The sequence below is a fragment of the Myotis myotis genome, unplaced genomic scaffold, assembly GCF_014108235.1.
Source record: "Myotis myotis isolate mMyoMyo1 unplaced genomic scaffold, mMyoMyo1.p scaffold_m19_p_4, whole genome shotgun sequence".
Lineage (NCBI taxonomy): Eukaryota > Metazoa > Chordata > Mammalia > Chiroptera > Vespertilionidae > Myotis > Myotis myotis.
In genome coordinates, this window is record NW_023416346.1 from 28,974,673 (window position 1) to 29,002,374 (window position 27,702).

General features: G+C 40.3%; 1 protein-coding gene across 1 annotated transcript in view; it reads left to right on the forward strand.

Moving 5' to 3' along the window:
• Positions 1–211: 211 nt before the first annotated feature.
• Positions 212–27,702, forward strand: part of GPC3 (glypican 3) — a 406,774-nt gene continuing 379,283 nt past the window's right edge. The window contains exon 1 of the mRNA XM_036305437.1: positions 212–555. Coding sequence (XP_036161330.1) covers positions 381–555 — 175 coding nt within the window. The 5' untranslated portion in view covers positions 212–380. The remainder of the gene's footprint in view (positions 556–27,702) is intronic.

The window sequence follows — 27,702 nt, forward strand, 5'->3', positions numbered from 1 at the left end:
GATCGCACTCGCTCAGCGCCCTCCTCTCGTGCAGCCCTAGTGGATCCCGGCGCCGCGGGGCTCAAACAGTCCCCGCAGCCCGGCACCTCACACCCGCAGGATCGCCACCGCTCCTCGGCCGCGCAGTTGGCCTCGCTCAGCCCCGCCCCGCCCCGCCTGGTCCCTCCTCGCCCCGCCCCTCCTCGGCGGCTCCGCCCCGCCTGTGCAGCTAAGCGTTCCCGCCCTCGCTCAGTGCCCAGGTAGCTGCGAGGAAACTTTTGCAGCGGCTGGGTAACGGCACGTCTCCCGCTCCTGCAGCCGCGGCTAGGCTTGCTGCTTCTGGGACTGCTCTGGTCCCCGCCGCCGCTCTCCCGCGCTCCCCGGGCTCCCCGCCCAGCAGGATGGCAGGGACCGTGCGCACCGCGTGCTTCGTGGTGGCGATGCTGCTCAACTTGGACTTCCCGGGACAGGCGCAGCCTCCACCGCCGCCACCAGACGCCACCTGTCACCAGGTTCGCTCCTTTTTCCAGAGACTGCAGCCCGGACTCAAGTGGGTGCCTGAAACCCCCGTACCAGGTGAGGAGGAGTCCCTTCAGCTTTCCCCGCGCCCAGCATAGAGCCCGGGAGCGCGTGGTGGCGGTACCCCGAGTGCTCTAGCCCCGCGGGGCCGTGGTCGTGAGCCCTGCCGCTGGGCACCTGGGGGTGCTCGTTGTGCCCAGGGCAGACCAGGTCTCCGGAGGAGAGAGAAGAGAATGTGTGGACCGTGGCCGCATTCCCTGTACTCGCTCTGCTGTCAGGGAAGGTGCTAGTGGGAGGATCGGCGGTGGCGGTGATGGTCTTTTCCGGAGCGCCCATTTTTTGGGGAGGGCGGGAAGGTGGGACCTGGCTCCCAGGGCCTCTGGGAACTGGCGCCTCATATCCAAACCGGTGCCTTGAGAATTTGCCACGCTCCCCCGCACGTCCGTGCCAAAATTTCAGCCAAAGCTGGACCGAGGCTCCGGCCATGCTTTCCCCAACCTGCCCCCGGCCCTCCCTCCCGCAGCTTGGGTTCCCGAGCTCGTGGGCCCAAGTGCAGACAAAGTTGAGGAGAGGTCTCCAAATCTGCAGGGGTAGGTAAAGACACACAGAAGGAAACTTTTGAGAGTGAGGGTCTCCTAAATGAGGAGGACTGAGCCTTTTCCTCAAAACAGCGTCCCTTCTCTAGGTTGGCAAAATCGCTTCAAAAATGGTGCTGCTGGCCCCGGGAGCAGGAGTCCAAAGATGATATAACTCCTCCCCCTCTCAAATTTATCAGCCTTTTTGACAGGCTGGACCCTGAAGAAGAGATGATTTTAGGTGGAGGAAAGTTTCTGAGCGCCTGCCTTTTGTTCTACACTATCAGATCGCGTTGTAAGGGCATATTTTAACCTTAGCTGAGGGCTGCCGCTGTCAACAGATGAATATTAATGGCCTTGTATGATTGACTGTCCCGCGGTCAATCCTAAAAGCCTACCTTAGACTATCATTAGGACAAATTGCTACACTGACAATGAGGGCAAGAAGAGTCGGTTTCAAACAGGTTAATTTAGCAGAGGTGCGCTCCGAAGAAACGGCGGGTAGGTTCACAAACCTCCAGGGTCTCTTCTCAAATCATGCATGTAGCGAAGCGCGGATCCTGTGCTTTTGAGGGATCCGGGAGCCACCCTTGCCCAAACTTGGCTCTTGGCTCTCAACAAGTCAGAGAGGCAGGCCTGATGGTTGGACCAAGTTGTGAGTGTGATGCGCGCCCTGTGGGCGCTGCCAGCCAGCGTTCACTAGCGGGAGGTTACCTAGGCAGCCAGCGCGCCCTCGGCGCCCTCGGCCTTTTCTTTAGGTGGATAAAAAGCCGAGCGAGCATGCTGTTTAGTTGCAAAGGTAATTGGTCACCCTTTTTGGTGACTGAAATGCATTTGTGCATATGTTAAATATTGCTTTGCAGGAAGTCCCTCTAAGGAAGGGTAGAACTACCTCTTCCACTGTTAAGTGTTAATAGCATACCACGTGGGCGTGTGCAGGAGCTGTAAGGGGCAACCTATGAATCAGTTCCACAGAGCTGAAACAACAGGCGAATCTCTCTCCCCCTCAAAGTGCTATGGTATTAGATTGCTAAAGCCAGAGAACATGCTGGCTTTATAATATAAAATGGTTATAATATAAAAATTGGTCTTCACAGGATGAGCCCCCACAATATGGGTGATTTGAAATCGGGGAGTAAAGGTTGTGCTTAAAAGAAGAAAACGGCCAGAAGGAATGCAGATACTGATTGAGCAACCCCCTCTACACACACTCAGGCTTTCACTCCTCCTCCCTTCCCCTCCCCCAGCTCTCTGGCTGCCTGCCTCTTTGCAGCATCTGTATAAAAGTATTGGGAGGGCCCACACACTGTGTGTATGAGATTTGGCCTGCACCCACCTCCTTCCCAGCTCCCTTACTCTGGGCCTAAGGATGGCCATACTATAGAGAACAACAGGGACTGGTACATTTATTATTTCCCACTAGTATTTCTCAAACCCCATAGGAAAAAACACTTTCCCAGGGTTTTTGCCATATAAACCCTACTTCACTTCCATTTAACATATGCAGTGTTGAGTACCTTCTACATGGCAGGCACTGTTCTGACTTGCCTTGGAGCAAAGCCAAAATTCAAATATGGTGATATCCATACAGCTACCATATATCCTGGATTTACTGGGGCAGTGCATATTTCCAGTACTTTGTTCTGGCATAAGACCATGTGTTCTGAATTTTAGTTGAGCAAATATCGTCACTGTAGGTATGGAAAACATGGTGAAAATCCTAATGTCCATGTGTGGAAAGAGCTCATCAGTATTTCAGAGTAGAGATAATAATGGCAGACTAAATAGAATGGCAAGTGCATAATTTCAAAGTGAATAAATGTGTAATTTGCTGCTGTCGATCAGTGGTTGGAAATTGAAAGAGAGCTGCAAATTATTTGAGTTACGAACCATCATGATGGCCACTTTTCATTTCCCCCATCTATGTTTTTAAGCTATGTTTAGTTTACTGGCTCCACTGTTTTAACTGTATTAAAGCTTTCTTTGTCCCAGATAAAATGAGATTGGGTAACAGTAAGGAGAAATCCTCAAGAATGTCCTGTCTCACTTAAGAGGAGCATTTGGAATTGAGTGCTAACTTTGGCCATTAGCAGAATTGGGTTAGAGTGGATAAGGTACATTTCTTATGCTAATATGGATGAAACTAAATGGCATTTGAAATCAGCCAGCCTAAAAAATAAATCACTGGTGCTGAAGGACTACACTAGACTTCCACAAAGCGGCTCTAAAGCCTTGCAATCTCATGTTCCCATTTCTTTTAGTGTTCAAAGGCACAGGATAGTGATTCTAATAGCATGTCCCCGAAATCCATAGATCTTTTCATACCCCAGTCTTTTTTTTTTTTTTTTTTTAAGGATTTGTAACTTGGAAAGCACCACAGATGGAAACCAGGCACACGGAGTTAGCATTTGGCAGAAAAATCCATATAACTGACTTTCAGTGTAGCTCTTTTGCCCTTATTTAATTTAGAAAAATTCAGAAAAAAGCCAATGAGCTCATAAGTCTAGATGTTTATTTTGTTTTGCTTAACCTACCCACAGGCGCAATCAAGAATGGATACAATTTTAGACAAGGAAAGTGAGTTAGTAATCAGACAATGATGTTTCCAATTGTCTCAAGGGAATGTTACAGAAGTCTGAAAAAAATTCCTCTAAACAAAAATCAAGTGTAATTCACTTTATGAATGCCATACACCACTTTTGTAGGGGGATGATGGTGAAGGGGAAGGATGAGAATGAGAAAATCAAACAAACTGTGGAAGTGTTGCAACTCCCCAAAGATTGAGGAATCTTGCCTTAGAGGGCCTTGTAAAGTGCAAGAACCATTGCAGAAGGCCAAATGCCCGAATGGGTAAAAGGCAGCCTTTAAGAGCCAAAATCGACTTGGAGTGTCTCAAAACAGATGAAACAACATAAAGATAAAAATCGGCGTTTTGGAAACAAAGAGGACGTTTGGTATTTGTTGTTGTTTTTTAAAGTGTCAGAACTAGCAACTGTATCTGGGTTGCCAGCTGTGGCTCCCCAATTAGTTTGAAGCAGTTAGTGGTCCTAATGTCGGGAGAGAAAGTGAGGTGTGGGAGGTTTTTCCCTCCTCTGAGATTGCACTAAACATTTGGGTGAGCAGGTGATTTGTTAAAACGTTGAAAGAGTTGTATTATTGTTTGTTAACTTGGAACAGTTTAGAGAATTTTTTCAAATATCGTCTGAATAGATTTATTATATTAATCCTGATGATTGGTGCCTAGATGTGCTTAGAGGGGTGCCCCAATCTGATTGAAAAGATGGCTGATGATCAGTGGAGCACCTTGGCCTGAAAGGACACTAAGACTGCCTGCTCCTCGGCAGGCTGTGTGTTAGGTGCTGGGGGTATCAGAGGAGTAAGAAACAGTCTCTTTTGTCAAGGCACTTGAAATCTAGTGGGGGGAGCGAACATACAAGTAAACAGGCTCTCAGGAAACTTGTAGGATTAAATAGGGTGAAAAGGGCTAGAAAATACCTCCAGGAAATTGGCTGAAATGGTCACAATAGCCATCCTGGGGAAGGGAAAAGAACTGAAGAGATGAAGAGGGAGATAGGGAGGAATCTCTTAATAGGACCGCCATCTTAAAAAGTTTTCTTAATTCTTGGAGGAAATTCCGTTTGTAAGCATTAGGCAAAACAGGAATAAGAAGATTTTGATGGATGCTAGATGCCATGGAGGGTGTCAGTTTTGCAATTTTTCCCCCTTATGGGCTGATAGGTTGTATCCAGTATTTTGATGTAATATTTTTGAGCATTCTGTTACTTCCATCTTTAGAGTTGTAATGTTGGCTGTTCACTGTAGCCTAGAAAAAGGCTGTTTATTATCAACCTGGGGGGAAAGAGTCCTGGATTTGTCTGCTATAAGACAAGACAGAAAAATATGTTTTCTCCTTAAATGGCAACTATCAATGACCATGCCAACTTTAGAGTTTGATGCATATACAAAAACATGGGTCTTAAGGGGTATCTTATTGCTCATTTCCAAGAAAATTGAAGATAATCACTTGTAACTTGTGCACACGATACATCATTTGGAAAGAATTTCGCTGGGGATCATATTGCTCAACTGAAAAGTTCTGGCATGCTGAATTTGTACATTTTTGTGAATGCTTCCTTTTACTCTGATCTCTAGCTTTTTTTCTGCATATGGTTGTTTGTATGTTTTAGATTATAAGCTTCTTAAAGGGAAAGCACTGTTTTTGATGCAGTGTTGAACCCAATGTTAACAGTACCATAGAGCATTTAGTAAATAATTAACAATAATATAATTTCTAGATCATTATGTATTCTCTATGAACTCTCAAGTACTTTCTTAAGCTATATGTCACTTTATTATTTTAAAAGCCTAAGTCCAGATTTTTTTGTAGCATATTATTGGGGTGTGTGGACAAACTTTTCAGACAACCTCTATTTTGACTAGAGACAGACTCAGGCTTACTTTGATTAGCTCGCAACTCTTACTATCAGGCAGGGCTTATTAATATTGAGTACCCAAAGAACAAATTGAAATTAGCAATGTTGTTATGACTGGCTTAGTATCATTAAAGAGCAACAATTATTATAGCACATAAATTGTAAGACATCTCTTAAATTAAACTCTCTGATTTAATGTCAGCTAGACCTTTCTTGCTAATGTTGACATTACCATATTTGGGAATTGAGCTATAACACATGCCCAGACCTGTTGAAGTACCTCATGGATTTCTGTAACTTGGGATCAGAATTTGTGCACAGGCTCAAATCAAGAGACCATACCAGGAGCCAACATCTATTCAGCCCTAGCCAAGTTTGTAAATGGGTTTGATTTTTTTGGTAATCTAGCGTCTAATGGAAAGTGTGGGCAGAACAATCCCCCACTTATCTGCCTATATTTAGCAAATGGTATGGTTTGAAACAGGATCCCCTAGCACTCCATTAAGAAATGAGCATCAGAAAATAGAATCCAAGTCATGGGCCCCAGCCTTGCTTTAGAGACAGCAATGGGAATTTACTTTCTGAAATGTAATGACAGGGAGAATGCAACTCAGAAAGCAGGGTGAAGATGGGCATATCAGCAGAGAAATGTGTGTTCTGAAATACTATATGTGTGAGTGAAATGTTCATTTGGGCATGATAGTCTCACTTGAATACCTTGTTGAATACACAAGTTCTGTTCTTCAAATTAGGCCAATTAAAGATCAATTATACAAGTGATAATGAGTAGAAATACCTTTCTGCCATTTTTAAACAAAAATGAATCCAGATTGATTAACAAAGAAGGCATTTTTGAGGCACTATTGAGTCTGTATGTAGCTGAATAGAGCCTTGAAAATTTGTATTTTTCCTTATGAATAAAAGGGAGTCAATGTTAAGATAAAAATGTATGGCTAGTGTTCCAAACAGTTAATTACTGCTAGTAGCTGAAATTGTATTTATATACTGAATTAATAAATCAACTCAGCTCTTTGAAGTATACTTAATAAGTTTATATTGATAAATAATTGATAGGAAGGGAGATAAAATACAAGTGAAAGTGGCGATAAGAAGGGACAAGGACAATAAAGCCATTATAAAAGAAACCTCCACTCATTGTATTCCATCTATCCCCCTGAAAGTTGAAAGATGTACATTTCTCAGTAGTGATGATTTTGAGAATATTCTGTATTTTTCAAAATTTCTGTCCACAACGAAGTGTGTATTTATTTCTTATACATCCAGAATAAGGCAAACTTCTAGAGTAGAATTTTAATTGTTTTTTTTTTTGAGTCTACCTTTTGAAAATGAGTGTTTTTACTGGAAAATTATAAATTCTGATTATGACAGCTTCAAGGTACATGGTCATAATGTTCCTATTAGACTGTGATGTCCTTGAGGTTAAGGGTTGTAGCTTATCTTTGTAACCCTCGTGCCTAGCACATGGAGTTAGAATAGTATTATGAAGCCGAAACCGGTTTGGCTCAGTGGATAGAGCGTCGGCCTGCGGACTGAGAGGTCCCAGGTTCGATTCCGGTCGAGGGCATGTACCTGGGTTGCGGGCATATCCCCAGTGGGAGATGTGCAGGAGGCAGCTGATCGATGATTCTCTCTCATCGATGTTTCTAACTCTCTATCTCTCTCCCTTCCTCTCTGTAAAAAATCAATAAAATATATTAAAAAAAAAAGAATAGTATTATGAACATAACATTTATATAAAACCAATATTTAGGTACTTGATTTATTTTTACTTATATACTAAGGTTTCTAAAAGAGTGACTACTTTTTTTCAGGTCAAAAATCCATTTATGGTCTATAGGTACCCGATAAAGAACTTTGGTTTAGTTCATTTGGCTACACTATAACTCCATAGAAAAAGTAGACTAGCTAGATTTAATAAGAAGTGAGTAGTTTAAAGATAAAATAAATCCACATATACATAAATGCATATATTTATCTTCACTTTATTTAGGTTTGTGAAAATGATGCAACTTGGTGTGAGTTACATCAACGTAGACTGAATGTATGTAAATTATTCCTCAGTGTTTGGTGTTTCTTACGTATAACAGCAAACCTCATAAATGTACATTTCAAAGGACATAACCTAAAGTGGATTTTTAGCCATGGGAATTTTATTGGAGTAAGATAAAGGGCTTCTTGAGAATTTTCTTAATTTTTGTATGCATTAGGGCAACTTTAAAAGTCAGCTGATAAAACTAAATAACTTGGCTAGAGATGACCCATTAGGATTTCTTTCAGCTAAAGGCCCAAGTAGGAAAGAGGGTAGAAAAGAAAGGGACGATGTTCATTTGAAAATAATATAAAAATTCTGTTTGATAGTTTCCTCCTTAGTTATGGTTCTGTTCCCTTTCTCCCACACTCTGCATACTTAGTATGTATTGTGGAATCCTATGAATCTCCATTGCTGTTTGTAAAATTTTGGTTTGGATTATTGAAGCTGAGGGAAATCTGGTGAAGAAAGAAAGTGTTAGAGTGATGGACACAAGAAGGATATTAAAAGCCTTCATGCTGGTATATATCAGAAAGTTATCTGGCACATGACAGATCTAAGGGATTGGAAAATATTTAAATATGGAAATTTACATGTGTGAGGAGATAATACAGAGACATCTCCCAATTGCATTTTGTTCCCAGAAATACTTTATCTGTATTTTTTTCTTACTTAATAGCCATGTTTTGTAAGTATATAGCTTATTCATAGCCTCTGCCAGACCCTATGCCTGTTGAATGCAGAAGCCATGTTTGATTTATTGGATCCTCTAGATTGGTGAGTAGAATGGCTTGTACAGAGTTATTAATAAAGTTTGGAATGAATGTAAGAATAAACAGGTAAAGACATAGTCTAGAGGAGTTGATCAGTGTTGAACGAGATCCTACAATGGCATATACCTGGAGAATGACATTCTCTGAATGCATCATTGTCTAAGGTGATCTTCAGCAGAGACTGAGGAAGGAGTGGTAGAGTGAAAGCTTCTTTATCTATTCCCTTGCACCCTGGGAGCCTTGTTGCCCCTCTGCCAAAACTGAAATTTGAGGAGAATGTGTTAAGTAGACTGACATTTTTAGCTTAAGCTTTATCTAAATGTAGTGTTTGGATATGTTTTATATATTTATGTTGATAGATTATATATGTATAAATATATGTTTCTATTATTTTGATAACAATGAATAATTATGTGCTATTTAAACTGTTTGAAAGTTGTTAATTGTTACTCTAAGCAGTGGGTGGTCTTTCACAATCATACCTTACATTTGTGTCCTGAAAGCCTTGCTTTCATATATCTTAGGTACAAACAATGTAGCCACTCATAAAGTATCTGCAGGTTCTGGATTCCACCAACTTGTTTGGTTCCAACACACACACACACACACACACACCACATACGGTCATACATATACACATATAATATTTCTACATCTGTACACCCTTAATAATCTAGATAATAAGCCTAACTTACACTTAGAAGAGCTAGGAGGTACAGCTTTTCAGAGCTCAAATAAACAATTTTCGGTAAGATTGGTCCCAAATTATTGCAGAGCTAATTGTCATTGCTATCATAGAGTTACTGCTCATTTATCAAGTTTCATCATTTCCCTAAGTACAGAGATGTGATCTTCATTAAAGTAGTGATGGTCAATTCATATTGTAAATTTGGCTCATTTTGGAAAACTACTTCTAGCCCTGGCTGCAATTCATGTTGAGCTCCATAGAAATGAGAATGTGACCCAAGAGGCCCTTTCCAGGTTATGTTTCATGGACTGATTGTATTAGAGACTACATTTAACTATTTTGGAAAACATGGGAAGTCTCAGAAAAGGAACCTACTAATAGTGAACTTTATATGCTGTCTCTGCATAAATATTTAAAGGTTTTTTATTCATTTTTTACTTCAACCAGTATTTATTGAGCACTGATTCTGTGCCAGGTACAGAGCTAGGAGCTGATGAATAAGGTAAAATCACTGCCTAATGAGGGAGCGAAATAAGGAAAACCATGGATATTGAGGCAGTAATATGAGAGCTGCCATAGAGCTAGGCACACTGTGGGGGTTCTGAGAGCTGTTGAGCTATAGAGGAAGGGTACCTAGTTCCCTTAATCACATTCATAATTTGCCTAGGTATGTGCAAATGTACAAAGCTAAGAGATAAAATGACACATTTGTTGGAATGGAATAGTTTGGATTGGTTGGAGCATAGATGTGGGGGAAATGGAGGAAAAGATGAACTAGAGAAATAGGTAGGAAATACTGAAGTATTTCCTTATACTGTATCCAAGGATGATGAGGATCCATGAAAATATTTAAAGAAGAGAAAATGTTAATCAGTATAGAGGATGACTGGAGAGTGAGTGGTAGCAGCGAGTTTTAGTAATGCAGGTGAAAAGGTGGAGCAGTAAATAGGAGAATAAAATACTAATTTGAGAGAATAACTTGGTGACTGGATATGAGGACAGAAGGGAGAGTCTAGAACTTCTAGTTTTTCTGGATGGTGAGACTATGGCACATAATAAGTGCTCAGTATGCATTTGTTGAATAAATGAATGGATATAAGATGAACCTATTTTTAAAATGTATTATTGTGGTTTTTTTTTTAGAAAGAGAGGAAGGCAGAAGGAGAGGAGGGAGGGAGAAGAGAGAACGAAAGAGAGAAATATCTGTGTAAGAGAGAAATGTTGATCAGCTGCCTCCCACAAGCAGCCCGACCTGCAACCTGGACATGTGCCCTGATCTGGAATAGAATAGGTGACCTTTCAGTGCATGGGACAGTGCTCAGCCAATGGAGCCACACCAGCCAGGGCTAGAGGTACCTATTTTTTAAGGATTGAAATAATTAGTTTGATTTTGGACAGGTTGAGTTTGAGGGGTTCCTTTGATCATTGAGGCAGAAATGTCTGCTAGGTAGTTGAGGGTGTGTTTTGGATCACAGAATAGAGAAATCAGGACTGTAGATACATACTTGGACATTATCAGCATCTAGATGGTAATTGAAACTCTGGGAATAGATGAGCTCCCTGGGAAAGAGTCTATATATTCTTCTAGAGTTCAGGAGAAGCATAGTTGGGATTCATCAGCATATAGGCTCAAGTTGGAAGTCATGGGTGTGGATGATGTTTTCCAGGGTTTCACATGTGACATGTCTTAAGATGTATTTTGCCAACATCTAATGATTAAAAAAACTGCCAATGACTTCAAGGATTCTCTTGACTAAGAGAAAATATGAGTATATGTTGTCACAGTCCAAGACTTTGCAAATAAGATAATATATTACCACACACACACACACACACACACACACACACACACACACACACACATGGTGGGGGAGAGACTTCTATGTAGGGAAATACATTCGGACCAAGGGATCAGATTTCTATGATTTTTGATAGCAGTAATTAATAATTATGTGTTATTTAAACTGTTTGAAAATTGTTGTTACTCTTAGCAGTGGGTGGTCTTTCACAATCATACTTAGATTTTTGTCGTAAAACCTTGATTTCACATATCTTACATACAAACTATGCAGGCACTCATAAACTTTCTGCAAGTTCTGAGTTCCACCAACATGCCTGATTCCAACATGGAGGTCCTTTTCCCCTCCCCTTGCAGAGCATTCTCTCACTCTGAAGAATGAAAGCAGCAACAGTGTGTAGCTTTCGGAGCTCTGGTCTCTATCCTGCTTCAGACTGGGCCCTTCGGGCTAGTCTCTGAAACGTGATTCCAAACAAATACTAGAAATACTTATGTAATTGGGCTGAACTTTTCTTAAATGTCTATGGAGATGTAATGATTTTTTTTTTGGTTAGTGTGAGGAGAGATTTGTATAATTTTATGTTTCTCTGGCATGAATGGTTCTTTAATTTCCTTGCTGTTATTTAAGAGGTTGCCTTCACCAGAGTTTATACTTTCATTCAACTTAAGCTTGAAACTCTTTGTTCTCCAATATATTTTTTGAAGTTCCTTTCAGGTTTATGGGATAGTTCGGAAGGGCCAAATAGAAGATCATGGAAACTACCATTTATGGAGTGTCTACTATGTGCAAGTTGCTTTATATTTAATCTCTCATTTAATCTACCTAGCAAACCTGAAAGGTAGGTGGTGTTATCTCCATTTTACTGATGAAAGGTTTACTTTCCCAAAGGTGTAAGTGGTAGAGTCAGGATTTGCCTCCAGATTTGTCTCATTCCATAGTTCATGCTCTTTCCAGTATTGGATTATGAGGGGAGGGAAAATGGTCTGGATATAAAGTATTTGACTTACATTCCCACACTTCTTTGACTTTAGTCACATTCGTTACTCTGGATTCCCCTCCTACTGTAAAGCTGAATCTGTCTTTGCTTGTTTGCCCTCTTCATCCCAACCCTTATTAGAAGCTAGTGCTTCAGTAGTGCTTGTCCTTTGCCCTTTCTCTTCTCTCTCTGTACATTCCCACACCCATTCCCATGACTTCATTATCTTTGCCGTTTGAACGACTCCCCCGTCTCTTTCCAGCCTGACCTCTTCCTTGCTTTCCAGTTCAGCATTTCCCAGTTGCTTGCTGGTTGTCTCTATCCAGGAGTCCTGTCAGTACTTCACTTTCAACAGAGACAAAAATTAATCCATAATTTTCTTTTCCTATTTGCACAAATCTGCTTCTCTCCAACATTCTACATTTGTGGTAATAGCATCTCTGTCTGGTACCCAGACTTGAAACCTTGAAATCATCCTTGACTTCTCTTTTTACACATCTCAAACCCAGATTAAATGGCTAAATCCTGCAAGTTTGCTTCCATCATGTCTCTCACTCTTCCCCTTGGAATGTGTGCCCTCTACTTAAGAATAATAAGCTGCTAACTCATTACTGAAAGGACACTGTAGTTGTCTGCCTCCAAGCCTTTGCTTATAGACCATCTGACTGTCTTCCTCTCATCTGTGCCTGCTGCAGTCTTACTCATCTTTCAAGGTGCCAGTGCAATGCCATTTTCACCATGAATCACTTCATGATTCTCCATGACTAGATGTGATCATTTACCCCTTTGAACCCTGCTATCACTGTACATCTTCCATGGCCTTGATTCTCACTTGCTCTTGTAATTATGTATTTGATGTTTTTCTTCTTACTAGAGCCTTGGTCCTTAAAATGTGGCCCCTGGACCATCAGCATTAGCATCACCAGGGATATTATAAGAAATGCAGACTCTCAGGCCCCATCACAGACCTATCAGAATTGTTTTTTTTTTGTTTTTTGTTTTTTTACAAGATCTCAGGTGATTTGTGAGCATGTTAAAGTTTGAGAAGGGCTCCTTTCAAGTGTAAACTCATTGTGGGTAAGAACCTTGCAGCACTAAGTAGAGAGAGTCTAGCATATAACAGATCAATGTTGTTTTGATTTCTCATATTTGTGCTGTTCTTCAACTATTCATTCACTGATGTGGCCTCAGAGACCTATACAGAATAAATGTATGAGGGAGTGAGAGAGGAAGGGATAGTGTAAGAGGAAGGAGAGAGAGACTCAGAGAGTTCGGAAGGGGGAGAGAATTAGAGAATTAATGGGAATAAGAAAGTGAGAATGAATGGGCTAGAGAGAGCCTACAAGATATCTGGTGGATGGCTAATAATATCATGACTAGTTTGGAAAACAGACTTTGTTTCCCCAGATGGGTAGAAACTCTAGATTGGTCCTTGGCTTAATTTAATGTGGCCAGAGGTAAATATCTTCTGAGGTCATTTTTTTTTCTTACCCTAGGGACCTAGAGGGTTTCTCATTTTCTCTTTTGCTGGTATTCTGGAGTATATCTTCTCTGGCCATCTTCAGAAGTCACAGTGGAAATTTGAAGAGTTAAAGAGCCATGGAAGAACTGTGCTTAGTGTTTGAAATAGTTCTTTTTGCTTTCAGAAACAGATTTTCTTCTTTCCTTTCAAACTTAAAAGTTTATTTCTGAAAGAAAGGTTTATTCCCCACCACCATGGAATTCTGGAGGGTTTATATGTTTTAATTTATAAAACCTAAGTCATTTTTTTTTGCCTTTGTAACTTCAGTGCTGTGGGTCAATTTACTAATGTTGCCTGAAGCTTCTTTTGGCCCTCAAAAGCTGTCAGATTGCCTTTTCTTTGTTCTTTGAGAGAGTAAGGTTGCCTCATTCACAAAGCATGAAGGTGATGTTGGAACCAGCACTTGTTCAGTCATTCAGTCTTCCCCCACCCCCATCTCAACAATATCCAGTTTTTCTTCAAGTTATGTCCTAGTGACAATGAAATGTCTTACCAAATAACAAATCCGGGTAAAATTCTCAAAAAGCTCATCAACATTTCATAGAATAGTGACAAGAAGTAGCCCAAGTTGCTCTGACAGCCATTGCACAGGGGAACAGTGGATGTTCTGTGCACACTCATCAAGCCCTTCTGGGGCTCAGTATACCTTCAAAGCTACTGAAGGTCCTCCCTTCATGGTCTGTTGGACTGCTCTCCACATCTTCCCTTTTAGCATTCCTCCTTTCCTCCACCCTCACACCCTTCCTCAACTGGTTATCATTTATAACAGAAGGTGTTTTATGGTTTGTTATATTTATTGAATGGTTTTGTGTTTCTTGTTCTCTAAAAAAGTAGATGAGTGAAATGTTTTATTTTCTCCTCTGTATTTTAGTTTTAAGTTGTGTTTCCCTTCCTATAGCTCCTGATTTACTTCTTTCTCTCTTCCTCCACCTTCCTCTACCTCCTTCATATCTGCCTGTCCTCAGTGATTCTAGAGAGAAAACAAGCTTTCCATTTCTCCCTACATGTTTGGTTTGGGTACCTTGTTACTTTGGGGATATTACGAAATTCGACTCCTTAATTAGTTTGCAGATGAAGAGCTCTAAAATACACATCCATGAATATACATTCCACTTTCTAAGAATTCTGAGTATTTAAAAGGCTTTTTTGAACAGATAGGACAAGGATAAATATATCCGATTCATGCCTCAGATCATTGCTGTGTAGTTTACATTCCCACTTTGTCATAATTCTCAATGAATGCAAATGGCATCTTTGTTTTTAGCGATCTCTTTTCTTAGAACGAATGCATTTTCTTTTTTCCAAGGAAAAGGGAGCCCCTTTAAAATGCTGCTAGTGTGGGGTAGAACTGACACCCATCTTGCAGGCTAAGCAAATTGTAGCCTGCTTTTCCCTGATGAAGTTATCACATTTCAGGAACATTGTTTCACTTGTAGGATATTATTGTCCTAGTTTCAAATTTGACTTCAGGTTAGAGAGTGTATTCCAATTAGACTACTTCTTGGTATTTTTCTTTGTCTTGATGCTTATAGGGATCTTTTGTTTGTGCTGTATCTATTATCTCTTCCAATCTTGGCCAAGGTTGTTAGGTTATGCACGTATGTATAAATATTTAACAAGATAAGTTAGACAAAATGTGCTTGAACATACTTCAGCCCCCCACCCCCACCCCTACCACTGCCCCAGCTTAGTTTTTATGCAGTTACAGATGGTTGCTTTTTTCTCATGTGTTTAGATTTGGAGGGCATTTCTTTGTACTTTGCTTGATGGACACAATGAAATAGAAGCTTTTGAGTCAATCTTGACTACCAAAATGGTAGCATCCAGTAACAGATAACATAAGGCTCCACTTCCTGTTTTTTTTCTAACTAGTATTTCAATTCCTTTATGCCAGAGAGTTTTAGGTATGAGATTGTGTGTTTTTTAAGAAAATATTTTGGATAAAGACTAATGTTCTCAAGTCAGGAATAGCAATTAGAACCATTCATTAATCAGGGGCATGTTTTGACTTTGAGTCCTGGCTAGGAAATATAAACTGTGAAAGTCACACATATATATGAACCTCAGGCAAATTTATGACTTGTCAGCCTTTTAAGGTTAAATTCTTAACCCCAAGTTGGGGCTGGCTTTATATGTAGAGTCTGGCACATTCCTTTGGGCCACTGAACACCCCCCTCCCTAGTCCTTTGCTTAACAGCAGCTAATGGCCTAATGAGCAAGAAAGATTTCTGTCTCTTATCAGCTGCCTAACCAGCAACAGGAATGCTGATATACAGAGTATGGGTCAAAACCTGAGTTTTTGAACCAAGAAACTACAAGGTCAGTTTAAAACTCTGGACATGTGCTATCTCTATAGTCATTAATACCTGTCAGTGAAGGAGCCGGACACTTGAGTTCAAACAAATAGTAATAGTTCTCAAAAGTAAGAACAGTTGAACTAATTTTGCTAATAATTCTTTCAGCCTTTGTTTAGACCTTCTATAAATAGCCTTCATATAGTCTTTAATGAGCTTTTAGTTTGCGCCTGGAGGTTGTTATAATCATGCAGGAGTGTTTGATTGTCAGATGGTGATGATGGTGGAGGTAAAGATATTTATATTTTGGCCCAGATTTTGGAAGGGGCTGCCAAGTATAGGTAAATAGATATCTTCTACTACTTTTACTTCTTTTTAAACTGAGTTTTTGAATAAATATGCAGTCAACTTGCCAAGAGTCAGAGAAACCTTTGTGCCTGCTCAGACCTTTTTAAGGAGAAAGAGTCATTGCCTGTTTTTAAGATCTGCTTGGAATCCAGGCTCAGACTTATATAAAAATAAATATTTTAGGGTTTTCAGTGCCCATCATAGTGAAAGCCCCTTGACTTTCATCTTCTGCATTTGCAGTTTTCAGAGACAATAATGAAAACTTTTTTTTCAGATTTCGTTCTGTTATTGAAAATCCTATTTACATAAACAGGCATTGTTGTGGCTTAGGGAAGAATGTGGGGCTCCATTCTTTAGCTCCTTGTATATCTTTGCAGGCTTGTCTAAATAAAAGTAATGACGCTTTAGTCTAAGCAGCTTTACTCATTTAGGTAAGGCGGGTGGTTTGAAATTTCAGTTTACTAGATAACTTGAGTCTCTTTCTTAATTATTTCAAGCATGCAGGATGCTCTCTTGATAGTAAAGACCCTAAAATGCTAGTAGTCTCCTCAGGAATCCATTTGGTAATAAAATCCAGTGCATTTTCAGGGGTTAATTTCCATGACAATTGCATGTCCCCTCCCCACCCCCACCCTGGAATAAATTCTTTTAGGGCTTTGGTGTCCTCACATTTGCAAAAGCACGCTTTAAAAATATGTAAGAATGTCGTGGGAATCCCTAGATCTAGAGGAAATTTAAATGTATTCAGATTCATGCTCATTACACAACTTTGCTTTAAGAGTTTTTAATAGCTTTTGTCATATTTCTCAGAAAATTATCTGCTTGACTTTGCCAGACTTGGTTTTCTGCCCTGAATGAAAAACTGAAGATCAGCAAAAGTAGAGCCTAACTACATCTTATTCTATCCCTTTTCTGAAAGAAAGAAAGAAAGAAAGAAAGAAAGAAAGAAAGAAAGAAAGAAAGAAAGAAAGAAAGAAAGAAAGGAAGAAAATTCTCAGGTCATCTGGTGCAGAGTGAGGTGGAGAAAAACTAAAACTAAAACTAACACTAAAAAAAAGAAAAGAAAAAAAAGCAAACCCAGGCTGCCTTCACATCTGCTAGTCATTCCCACTGGTTTGAGTTCAATTCAGCAAGTTTTTATTGAGCACCTGTGGTGGGGGTGGTGCTAATAATCGTTAACATTTATTGAGCCAAGTGCTGTCCTAGACCCTTTATGGGCAACATCCCATGTAATCTTCACAATAGCACTACCTGGTAGGTATTATTATTATTTCCCCCATTTTACAGATGAGAAAACTGAGGCTCACAGAGGTTTGTGATTTGTCTGAGGTCAAATAGCTATGCAATGAATTAAACCCACTTAATCTGGGTCCAGAACCATGTTTATAATTGTTACTCTGTGATAGACTCAGCATTCCTAGGAATTATTTCTAAAACCAGTTTTGAGAACCCAGTATATGTGAGATGCTAGGATGCTGGGGATTTTAAATCAAATATTCCACTCTCCTTGCTCTTGGTGGGAGGCAAACATGTAGACAGATGGGGAGCCTGCATGGAGGGGGTCTTCATATTTGTTTAGGGCAGTGGTTCTCAACCTTCTGGCCCTTTAAATACAGTTCCTCATGTTGTGACCCAACCATAAAATTATTGTCATTGCTACTTCATAACTGTCATGTTGCTACTGTTATGAATCATAATGTAAATATCTGATATGCAGGATGGTCTTAGGCGACCCCTGTGAAAGGTTCGTTCGACCGCCAAAGGGGTCGCGACCCACAGGTTGAGAACCACTGGTTTAGAGGAACGAGGAGGGCATGGTAAGGTCAGTGACCTGAACTTGTGGGAATGCTGTATCTGCAATGCAGCTCAGTAGCCAGGGGTCATGGACATTTGATTTTTCCATTCGATGAAGGTCATCTCTCTATGAGTTGAACTGCCTCATTGATTGTAACAACCTGTTTCCATCACTTCCCCAGCTCTCTGTAGCATCAGCTACCTTGAACTCAGCACTTCTTAGACATGTATAGAGAATTGGCTCCATAGTTCCTGTGTCAACATTTCTTCTTTATTTCAGTTCTCACTTTTTTAAAAAATGTAAAAACTAAATGAGGCAGGCCTTTCTGAATCAAGTTGCTGTGGTCTGGAGAGCTGGTTGCTTTCTGAAGGCAGATGATATAAAACTAGCATCACATAGGGAGACCCAGGATCCAGGCTTGCTTCCTTTAGCTTGAGCAGGAGCCCTCCTGGCACTCTCTTTGAGCCCACACTGGGTTCTAGAGAATTCTGTATTCGAATCACCCATGGTTCGACAGGAGAAGGAAGTTACTATTAGCAATTTTTGAGTTTTTTAGTGAAATCATGGTGATGGAAAGGAAACCCCCAAATCACCTGTTTGAGAAATTTAGTTTTGTTTTTCAGAGCTCCTGAAGAAAGCAAAGGAGGAAAAAAGTCACTACTGAGCATCGTTGAAAAGTCTTATGTGTTTCATTAACAACAGATTTTCTTCAATTTTAGGAAACATTTGGTTCAAGGTAAAGTGAACTCACCAGTGTGTGTGTATGTGTGTATGTGTGTGTGTGTGTGTGTGTGTGTGTGTGTGTGTGTGTGTGTGTGTTTGAAACAATATCATTTAGCTGCCAACCTCAGCTTACAAAATCTCTGTGTTTCCAAGTTTCTTATAGTTTCTCTGTAATGTTTAGCCTGCCAACTTCCCTCCCATGCACTTTCTCCTTCATTAAATCTCTTCCACAGAAAAGGGTTGCCACCAAGTCTAGACTTCGGAAGCATGCAGGAGGAGGGCCAATTAGTGAGGATTTTGATACACATTACATGAGGGTAGGAGGAGGAGGAAAATATGTCTTTCCAAGTCCTTCAGATACTCAAGTTCTAACACAACGGTGTGTTGAAGATGTATAAAATTACTGGAGCATTTACACAGCTATTCCCCAAGATGGCATAAATGCCACAGCACTAGAGCATGTCAGTGTAGACAGATCAGCTGAAGGATAGGAAAAAGGAAAAGATCAATAACATTGCTTCTCACTCAGGGATCAAGAGTGTTTGATTTTCTTTTGGTTGTATTTTGCTCAAGTGCAGTGTGTATGTTGTACTAACAAGGCAACTGACTTCCTTTTCAGCAGGTTCCTATCATCGGGAAAGGGGAAAGATAAAATAGAGGGCACAGATTATTTACAGTGGCTGAGAATGTAATTACAAGGTGCAATGGCTTGAAATTGAAACTGAGGTTAGCCATTAGGGCTGGGACAAGCATCTTAATAGTAAGGTCAACTGGGCGTTAGAAAGATTTGCCTGAGAGCTGGTTAAACAGAATCTATGGAAGTGCTGAAGGCTAGGCAGGTGTAATGTGAAGGGAAAGTCCGATCAAATTCAGGGTTGGCCTGGAGGCCCAGGATGATAGTAGGCATCTTCCATTGTTGCCAGGCTTTCTTTGTGATTATTTAATTGCTAATAGCTTGAAACAAAATTTTCCCATGTATTTAAATATGCCTAATTTGTTGAGCATAAGAAAACAAATCCATCTGAGCAGTGAGAATGAGGCATTTGGATTGGTTTGAGCACCCTTTTAAACAAACTTCCTGGAATATGGACCAAGGACTGAGGCAACATTATTATTTAATTCTTCAAGGGTTCTTCCTTCTTATGTGGCTCTATTATTGTTAAAGTAACATTTGGGCTCTGTCAATATGACTTTCTCAAGACTGACCCTAGATAAAATTTTGTTTTGAACCCTTTTTTTAGCATTTCCTTATGGACATCGCCCCTAGTCTCTATCCAGGTGTTCTGGATTGCCTTCCCCACTTCTTTCCTGAGCTGGAGGAAGGTCCCAAGTAAACCCTTTATCCTTGAGGTATTAGGGAATTACTCAAGGAGTGTTGCACTTTAAGACAATACCTGATGAAGTTGCTTAACCAAAGTAGTAGCTTACCCATGATGAAACATTTAGACATTACTAAGCAAATACTTTTTGGTGGGGTAGGGGGAGAGAGCAGGTGTATTAGTTTCCTAAAGCTACCATAAAAATTATCTCAAATTTGGTGGCTTAAAACAACAGAGATTTAGTATCTCAGTTCTGGAGGCCAGAAATTCAAAATCAAGATGTAGGCAGGGACACATTCTTTCTAAGGGCTCTAGCAGAGAATCCTTTCTTACCACATCCAGCTTCTGTTGACTCCAGACCCTCCTTGGTATGTAGCTGCATCATTCTAAGCTCTGACCCTGTCTTTACAAGGTTCATGTGTCTCTCGTCTATGTCTTTTATAAGGATACTTGTCTTTGCATTTAGGGCCTACCTGGATAATCCAGGATGACCTCATCTTGACATCCTTAATTTAGTTACATCTGTAAGCACCTTTTCTAAATAAGGTCACATTCACAGATTCTTTTTTTTTAAAATATATTTTATTGATTTTTTACAGAGAGGAAGGGAGAGTGATAGAGAGTTGGAAACATCGATGAGAGAGAAACATGGATCAGCTGCCTCCTGCACACCCCCTACTGGGGATGTGCCACAACCAAGGTACATGCCCTTGACCGGAATCGAACCTGGGATTCTTCAGTCCACAGGCCAATTCTCTAGCCACTGAGCCAAACTGGTCTGGGCACATTCACAGATTCTGAGGGTAAGGAATGAACATATCTTTTTGGGGGGCACCATTTAACCTACAAGAGAAGAGAGCTTTTTGGACATATTGAATCATACCAATTTACCAGATTGCTCTATTCTAAGGGGAACTTGCCCTAGGGAAGCTTAAAATTGGTTGTAAAATTTCATTGTTTCCTGAGAGGGATGTGGGTAGCAACTCCTGTTAACCCATTTTCTAAATGATTAAATTGTGGACCTGGGGAGAAAAATGACTTACCTAAGTCTCTCTGGATCAAAAGGGTTCTGAAACAGAAGAGGCTATCATATTCAGTGTAGACGTTATATCTTAACTCATGAATCTTGGTTTTTTTCTTAAAACATATATATTTTTTTCTAAACATGTTAGCTATGGAAGGCAATCATTGCTTATTACCCACCTGAAAAACGTATTCACAGGATCTCTAAGCTCAAGGTATTGGTGTGCTTTCAATGTACCATAGTTTTCCACTTACTCATTGTGGTTTCCTAAAACATCAGTAACAGTGAATTTTGGAAGCCAGAAACATTTGCAAAGCAAAAGTCTGCTTTTTCAGATTCAGGTGTACTAAGTTTTAGGTACAATTCTCATGGAGAATGGTAAATATATAGTTGTCACATATGAGATGTTTTCTGAAGAAATACTATCACACTTGCTTATGACAAAATGACTAACATTTATGGCAGTGACAACCTTGGTATATAAAGTGATTAGTGAATTAGAATATGGCCTTCATGGAAATGCAGAGAGAAAACTTTGGAGGTCACCAGTACAGCCTCCTATCTAGTTCAGTAGTCCTTCTATAGTATTCCTGATATTGAAGCATTGTGCTTGAATGCTTGAAGACACAGGGGACTTACTATGTGTAGGAAGCAGGGTCTCATTGTTGAGTATTCACTCATTCATTCATTCAACAAACATTTATTTAATATGTACTATATGCTGGGCATTATGCCATGTCAGGGAATACAAAGTTGGTCAAGATATAGTTCCTGTATACAGAAACTTACAATTTAATAGGGTTAAGAAAAGTATACTACTAATATCTATAACACCTAGATTGCAAAATGCAGTATGAGAAGTACAGAGTGTGTTGAAAATTCTGAGTTGACAGTTCATGGAATTTATTTGGCGGGAGGGTAGCTGAGAAAGGGGAGACAAATATTATGAAAGAGACACCTGTGAGAGAGCCTTGTGAATGAGAGGGTTATAATAGCTGAATCTAGGGGAAGGACACTCCAGGGACAGATAGCATGACCAAACAGGGAAACAGAAAATGGAAGCATATGTTTTGGAAACATTGAATAAGAGTTTAATTTAATCCTCACAGCCACTTTAAGAGGTAGGTGTTACTGTCCCCATTTACAAATAGGAGGCTGAGGCTTAGAGATTAAATAACTTGCCTAAGATCACATGGCTATTAAGTGGCTAAGTTGGGGTGCACACCCTGGTCTCTCTGATTTCAGAGTTCTTCCTTTTGCCACCACAAGTCATCCCATCAGGAAGCTATCTGCCATTAGCTGGCTTCTGATAACAAAGGGAATATGGTTAGTACATGAAGAGAAATGCTGTAAAGGCTGAATTAGTTGTTGGTCTTTTCATTGGCCCCTTATCCATATTCTTATGTAGCCAAGTGCTATTAACAAAACTTCCTAGAAGGGCAGAGCAAGCCTCTTGCTTCTTTTGTGTCTTCCCAATGCCCAGTCTAGAATGAGCTCAGTGACTATCAATTGACCTACAGTTGGGGAACTCAGACTTAAATTACTTTAAGGGTCATCTAGTCAGGTCAAGATTTGAGAAGGTTTCTGATTATGTCACACAGCTGATTTGGTAGCACAGCAGATAATAACACTTTAGTCTTGATAGGGAAGGGCCCTTTCCCCCCTGATGTGATTTCACACACAGGGGAAAGGACCTAGCTCTTAGAGTGGGCCTAGGGTGTTGAAATTCTCAGCTATGATTCAGGTATGAATATTTGAAGATTGTATCTGAAAAATAAAAATTATACATCTCCTGAAAGACAGGATCTCAGCTACTTATGTGAGTAGAATAATAATTAGTGAAAGAGTGACTGGAGGGGGGGAGATAGAAAAATTGCCTTAGTTTAATCCCTCTGGCAGAATTCTAAATGAATTTTTTTTTATCCCAACTCCAGAGTAGCTGGCATTATTCTCCAAACCAATTTTGTTTTTATTAGGGGTTTCCCCCATTTAAATAGACTGCATGTGTATGTAAGTGTGTGTGTGTGTGAGTGCGGGGGCGGGGGGGGGGGGGAGAAGGGAAGGGAAGAGGGAAGAGGAAGGGGAAGGGGAAGGGAATGGAATACTGTTCCTTGGAATAGAATACTGTTTTTCTAAAACTTGGTCTAGTAGTATCAATTAATATGACCTAGTTCTTTTCAAATGGAACTCTTAAAAATCTGGCATTGATTACAAGTGAGAAGGGAGCACATCAAGCCCAAACCTCGGCTGGCCTCTTGAGATACAAAGATGAGTCAGTCAAGGGTCTTTGCATCAAGGAACTTAAATCTAGTGGAGATAAGGCATGCAAATAACTTTGGTACAAGTTAGAGTGTGTGAGAAGTGTCTTTATAAAGGAAGCAGTATGCTATGGGAATTCAAAGGACAGAAAACCTGTGGAGTACATATTTTTCTGCTCCCATGAACACTCTCTCCTGTGATAATCCAGTCCAAAGATAACTAGGAGTCAATTATACATCAATAAAGCTGGAAAATGTACAACATACAGACAAAAAATAGCCAACAAAAACTAAGAATCATCTTGTAGCAGGGCTCACGTAGTTCCCCTGTTACTCTCCTCCAGCTCATTTATCCCTTTATCCATACCATATTCCTTGGCAGTGCCTGAATATGCCACCCACTTATGTACCCCTGCGTCCTTGCTCCATTTTCTTAGATGTTTTTAAAGAAGGAGAATGATGTGATCAAATATATACTTTAGAAATATCTCTTCTTGACTTGTATGGAAGAGTGTAGAACAGGGGTCCTCAAACTACGGCCCGCTGGCCACATGCAGCCCGCCGGAAACATTTATCCTGCCCGCCAGGTGTTTTTGCCACCGCTGCCTGTTGCTTAGCAGACGACTCTTCCCGGGCCCGCAGTGTGCATGTGTGGAATGTGCCCGCACTCTCCGACTCCCCTCCTTCTCTCTGTCTCTCGGACTCCTCCTCTCCATCTAGGGTGTGATTGGAGGAGTCACGAGCTTGCCTGTGCAGAGCCTGCTGCTGCCTGAGGACCGAGGTAAGAACAAGTTAGGATTTATTTTTTTTTAAGTTAGGAGGTCTATTTTTTATTTTATTTTGCAGGTAGTAGGGCCTTTTTTTTTGAAGTTAGGAGAGCCTTTTTTTTTTGAAGTTTTGTTTTTTTACTTCAAAATAAGATATGTGCAGTGTGCATAGGAATTTGTTCATAGTTTTTTTTTAAACTATAGTCCGGCCCTCCAACGGTCTGAGGGACAGTGAACTGGCCCCCTGTTTAAAAAGTTTGAGGACCCCTGGTGTAGAGTCATAAAAGCCATTTTGGAGGCTATTCTTTTTTTATATTTTTTTCTTTATGGATTAAGGTATTACATATGTGTCCTTATCCCTCCATTGCCCCCCCATCCTCCGCTCATGCCCTCACCCCCTTGTTGTCTGTGTCCATTGGTTAGGCTTGTATACATGCATACAAGTCCTTTGGTTGATCTCCTTATCCCCACCCTCCCCTGCCTTCCCTCTGAGGTTTGACAGTCTGATCAATGCTCCGTCTCTGGATCTGTTTGTTTTTTTTAAAAAATATATTTTATTGATTTTTTACAGAGAGGAAGGAGAGAGATAGAGAGTCAGAAACATCGATGAGAGAGAAACATCGATCAGCTGCCTCCCGCACATTTCCCATTGGAGATGTGCCCGCAACCCAGGTACATGCCCCTGACCGGAATCGAACCTGGGACCTTTCAGTCCGCAGGCCAATGCTCCATCCACTGAGCCAAACCGGTTTCAGCTGGATCTGTTTTGTTCATCACTTTATGTTGTTCATTATATTCCATAAATGAGTGAGATCATGTGACATTTATCTTTCTCTGACTGGCTTATTTTGCTTAGCATAATGCTCTCCAGTTCCATCCATGCTGTTGCAAATTCCTTCTTTTTTACCGCAGCGTAGTATTCCATTGTGTAGATGTACCACAAGTTTTTAATCCACTCATCTGCTGATGGGCACTTAAGCTGTTTCCAAATCTTAGCTATGGTAAATTGTGCTGCTATGAACATATATATTTTCTGATTGGTGTTTCTAGTTTCTTGGCATATATTCCTAGAAGTGGGGTCACTGAGTCAAATGGGAGTTCCATTTTTAGTTTTTTGAGTAAACTCCATACTGTTCTCCACAGTGGCTGCACCAGTCTGCATTCCCACCAGCAGTGCATGAGGGTTCCTTTTTCTCCGCATCTTAGAGGTTATTCTTATTGTCCAAGTGAAAAGAGGTGAAATGATAAGGCAAAATGGAAAGAAGGGAAACAATAAAGGGACATTTAAAAAGCAGTACTAGTGAGATTAGTGACATTTGGTTATAAGGGATGAGGGCAAGTAAGGTGTCCAGAATGATGTACAGATTTCTAGTTTTTAATTAGTTTGGGTGCCCATTTCCTGGACCAGTCTGTGATCTCCAGGGCAGGGACTCTGTCCTGTTCATTAATGTATTCCTTAGGTTGGGCATAGTCCCTGGCATAAAATAGGAATTCAGTAAATGTTGGATGAATGAATCCTTCACCATGTTGTCAGGCTGAATGTAATCATAAAATTTGTATTCCCAGAGCACATGTTGACTGCTGCTGTTTGGGAATGTAGTCCAGCAAGAACCTCTTTGTGGGAGAAGGTAGTGATCTAGGGATTCAACTTTTACCAGGCATGAAGTGAAATGCAGTTAATTGATAGCTGGCAGTAGAGGTAAAGGTAATTCATTCTTTAATTTTCAGGTTTAGAGAATGGCATATCTCTAGGGTTGCTTTAAACTCCCAGTACTGCAGTGTGGCAGACACATTTTGGCCTACCTTTTACATAGACCAAAATGTAAAAAGTAGAGTCTGTGGTAGCCCTAGGCATGATCTTTGATTTAAAGTCTGAGCTTGTGCCTGGTTGGCTCAGTGGTTGAGCATTGACCTATGAACCAGGACGTCACGGTTTGATTCCCTGTCAGGGCACATGCCCTGGTTGTGGGCTCGATCCTCAGTGTAAGGCCTGCAGGAAGCAGCTGATTAGTGATTCTCTCTCATTATTGATGTTTCTATCTCCCCTTTTCTCTCTGAAATCAATTATCTATCTATCTATCTATCTATCTATCTATCTATCTATCTATCTATCTAAAAGTCTGAGCTTCTGATATGCAGGTGTGCCCTCTGCAAGTTCATTTTCTTCCCGGCTAAATAACAGAAGGGTAACTTTAAGCTGCACTCCCTAGGAAAATTTCTTTTACCAGCAATCATCACTTTCCCCACCAATTTCAAATGCAGTCATTTCTTTCTTCTGTATTCCTATCTTGATTAGCAAGAAATTAATGATTGTGTGAGATTTGATTTAGATAATGATTAATTAGGGGAAAAGGCACCATCCTAATATCACCATTATATGCTAAGGAAATTAGCTAATATTTTTGGATAGCAAATTGACTTGTCCTCCATTTATAAAAAATATTTAAATAAATGGGTGAGCAAAATAGATTCAGAGACACAGAAGTGTGGAACAGACTATTGACCCTCAGAGAGAAGTCTGGGTAGGGTGAGTGAGTGGGGAGAGATTAACCAAAAAACTTGTATGCATATATGCATAGCCCATGGACACAGACAATTGTGTGAAGGCCTGGGGTGGAGGGCAGAAGCAGGCTAAAAGGGGTCAATGGGGGGAAAAGGGGGATATATGTAATACTTTCAACAATAAAGCTTTCTAAAAAAAAAATACTTGATTTTTTTCTTGGTTCATTAATAGTGCAATCTGCACTTACTCCTTTGGATAATTTTAATGGGCATCTGTTATTTTCCCTACAAGTCATGAAGCAACCAGTTTTGGATGTCACTCATTTATTAGCTTAATATTACTTTAATGACAATATTACATTATTATTTTTAGCATAATGTACCTTTGTTAGCAAAAAAATTAAAATAATCTGCTGTTCATAAAGCAGATCTTGGCAATGAAATGTGTCAAATCATTTTATATATATATATATATATATATATATATATATATATATATATGGAAAAATTTCAATTTTCATTTTTACTGAGCTCTGATGATTCATTCTCTTCTCTTGCAGTTTGAGTATGTTATATCTGCTCTTAGAAGAGTATAAGGATCAAGATGTATATGAACATTTTTGTTCTTTAATGTGTTTTTAATGTGATTTTTGACAATTTATAGTCATTTGCTAAAATTGCAGTCTAGTAAGGTAGCCAACATATAGAGCATAATAAAGGTAATTAGAGAATTCAAGTGACCTTCAGAGGTTATTTAGTCCATTTCCCAATTTCAGGCAGTAAGACTAATCTTCCTAAACAGCACTCTTCATCATATTATGCCTCTGCTTGAGAACCAATAGTGGTCCTTTATAGCCTATGTTGTCAAACCCACAGGCATCTTGTCTGCATTCAAGGCCCTTCAAATTCTGTCCTGTCTTAACTGATAAGCTAGCCACACCGTAGATTGAAGCTTCTCACCAGGCAGGTTAGTCTTGTCCCACTACTCCACTGGTGCTAAGCACATTTCACCCATTGGTCTCTCCAAATCCTTCCCATCCTTTACCGTCATTTCAAGCCCCATTTCCCCCTGGAAGTCTTCTATGACCCCTAGAGCTTCTGGTGGGCATTCCCTTATCTAGAAACTGTTATCCATATTACATATTTAAAAAACAACTTTATTGAGATGTAATCTATAATAATAAAAGTATAATATGCTAATTAGACCAGACAAAGTCGCCACAGGTGGAGGCCCCGACAGAGGCCCCCGGCCATGGCAGCGGATGGGGGCTGAGGCAGAGGCAGCTGCTGCAGTGGTGGGGGCCAAGGCCCTTGCATGAATTTCGTGCATCAGGCTTCTAGTTTACAAATAATAAGAT